Consider the following 1,481-nt stretch of genomic DNA (forward strand, 5'->3'; position numbering starts at 1 on the left):
ATAGATTACATTGACATATGCGGATCAACAGGCGTGCCTGTCCTTCAATTTCGAGTTCTTCGTCGCATGCGTACCATTCAAAAGTTCAAAACACCGTCCAATACACATATTTAACACATTATAAGTTCCATTTTGCAATTTCTATCTTCTTTTTAACACTCCCTACATTTTTTTTTTATAATTCACAAATTCTTCTGAAGTCAATTAAATTAAAAATAAAAATAAAAAACAATAATCAAAGTTCGCTGCTCATTCAGATCGCCGGCAGCGACTCCGGCCGCAAGTAGAAATCCGGCAGATCAAAAAGTCCGGCATCAAAATACGCGGTGCTTCCTTCCTCCGCAGAACCAAATCTCTCCTCCACCAGACTCCCACCGAAGTCAGAAAACCCCTCGTACCACCCCGGGACCCCATCCTCCTCAAATCCCCAGATCCGGCCAAATCCCTCCGCCGTCTCAGCCTCCTCCTCCGGCGAAGACTGCCCCGCCGGCGGAAGACCAAGTTCATCGTCCGACGCCTCAAGCAGATACCCGATCTCCATCTCCCTAGCCTCCCCAACCTCCCCGGCCGTCCCCATCGCCGCCGGCCGGCCGATCTCCTCTTCTAAGCTCTTCATAACTATTTCTAGCTCCTGACTCGCCGGATCCCGCTCACCGGCGCCGATATCATCATCTTCCAGAATACCAAAGATGAGATCGGCATGTAGACGCTTCGCCTCCGGGGACTCCTCGGCGTTTCCCCGGCTCCTCTTGTTACCAGAAAAGCTCTTCTCCATGGTTGAAAATAGGGGATGTACTCTAGAGTGAGAAAGTAGGCCAACAAAGCAAATGGAATAGCTAGAGAGAGATAGCGTGAAGCAGTGGAATTAGGGTTAGGATCGTTTTGGGCGAAGGGTAGGGATTAAATTAGGGTTTATATAGGAGATGGGGTTCCTTTGCGTTTGGTTTTTTGTGGTTGAATTTAAAAATTAAAATTAATTATAAAAAAGACAAGGTGGTGGGTCCGTAGAAATCGGTATGGTTCGTCCATTGCGGACGTTTCGCCTCTTGTTTCTAGAGAATTAAATTTTGCTTAAATTCCGGCTTTCGGGGGATTTGGCGCCCGAGCCGCCGAGTCAGCAACTTATCAGCTAACTTCGACCGGCTCGATATTTTCAAATTTTATTTTTTAACCAGAGAAAATAATTAATTCTACTATTTTAAAAAATATTACACTCAAATATTATCATTAAGGCTCTAAAAATTCTTAATATATATATATATATCTAATACACTCATTTAAAATTAGGTTAAATGGTTTGATTAACTTCACAAATATTAAAAAAATTATGTTATAATCACAAATATTTTATTTTATTTTTCCGATATAAATTGCATTAAATATTTAAGTTTCTTAATTAAAAGAAGAAAATTTTGGCAGACTAGTCCTTACGCAAAGTGGTCGTGAATTCCACGATATAGATGCAGTTAACGGAGAGTAAT

At 41.9% G+C, this 1,481-nt stretch overlaps 1 protein-coding gene across 1 annotated transcript; it reads right to left on the reverse strand.

Moving 5' to 3' along the window:
* Positions 1 to 253: 253 nt before the first annotated feature.
* Positions 254 to 775, reverse strand: LOC110033810. Its single transcript, XM_020737920.1, has one exon. The coding sequence runs from the start codon at positions 773 to 775 to the stop codon at positions 254 to 256; it is 522 nt and encodes a 173-aa protein (XP_020593579.1).
* Between the last annotated feature and the right edge of the window lie 706 nt (positions 776 to 1,481).

This window comes from Phalaenopsis equestris, unplaced genomic scaffold (genome assembly GCF_001263595.1).
Source record: "Phalaenopsis equestris unplaced genomic scaffold, ASM126359v1 Scaffold000002, whole genome shotgun sequence".
Classification (NCBI taxonomy): Eukaryota; Viridiplantae; Streptophyta; class Magnoliopsida; order Asparagales; family Orchidaceae; genus Phalaenopsis; species Phalaenopsis equestris.

Excerpts from the sequence above, each read along its gene's own strand:
- LOC110033810 (XM_020737920.1), bottom strand. The coding sequence starts at position 775 with ATGGAGAAGAGCTTTTCTGGTAACAAGAGGAGCCGGGGAAACGCCGAG.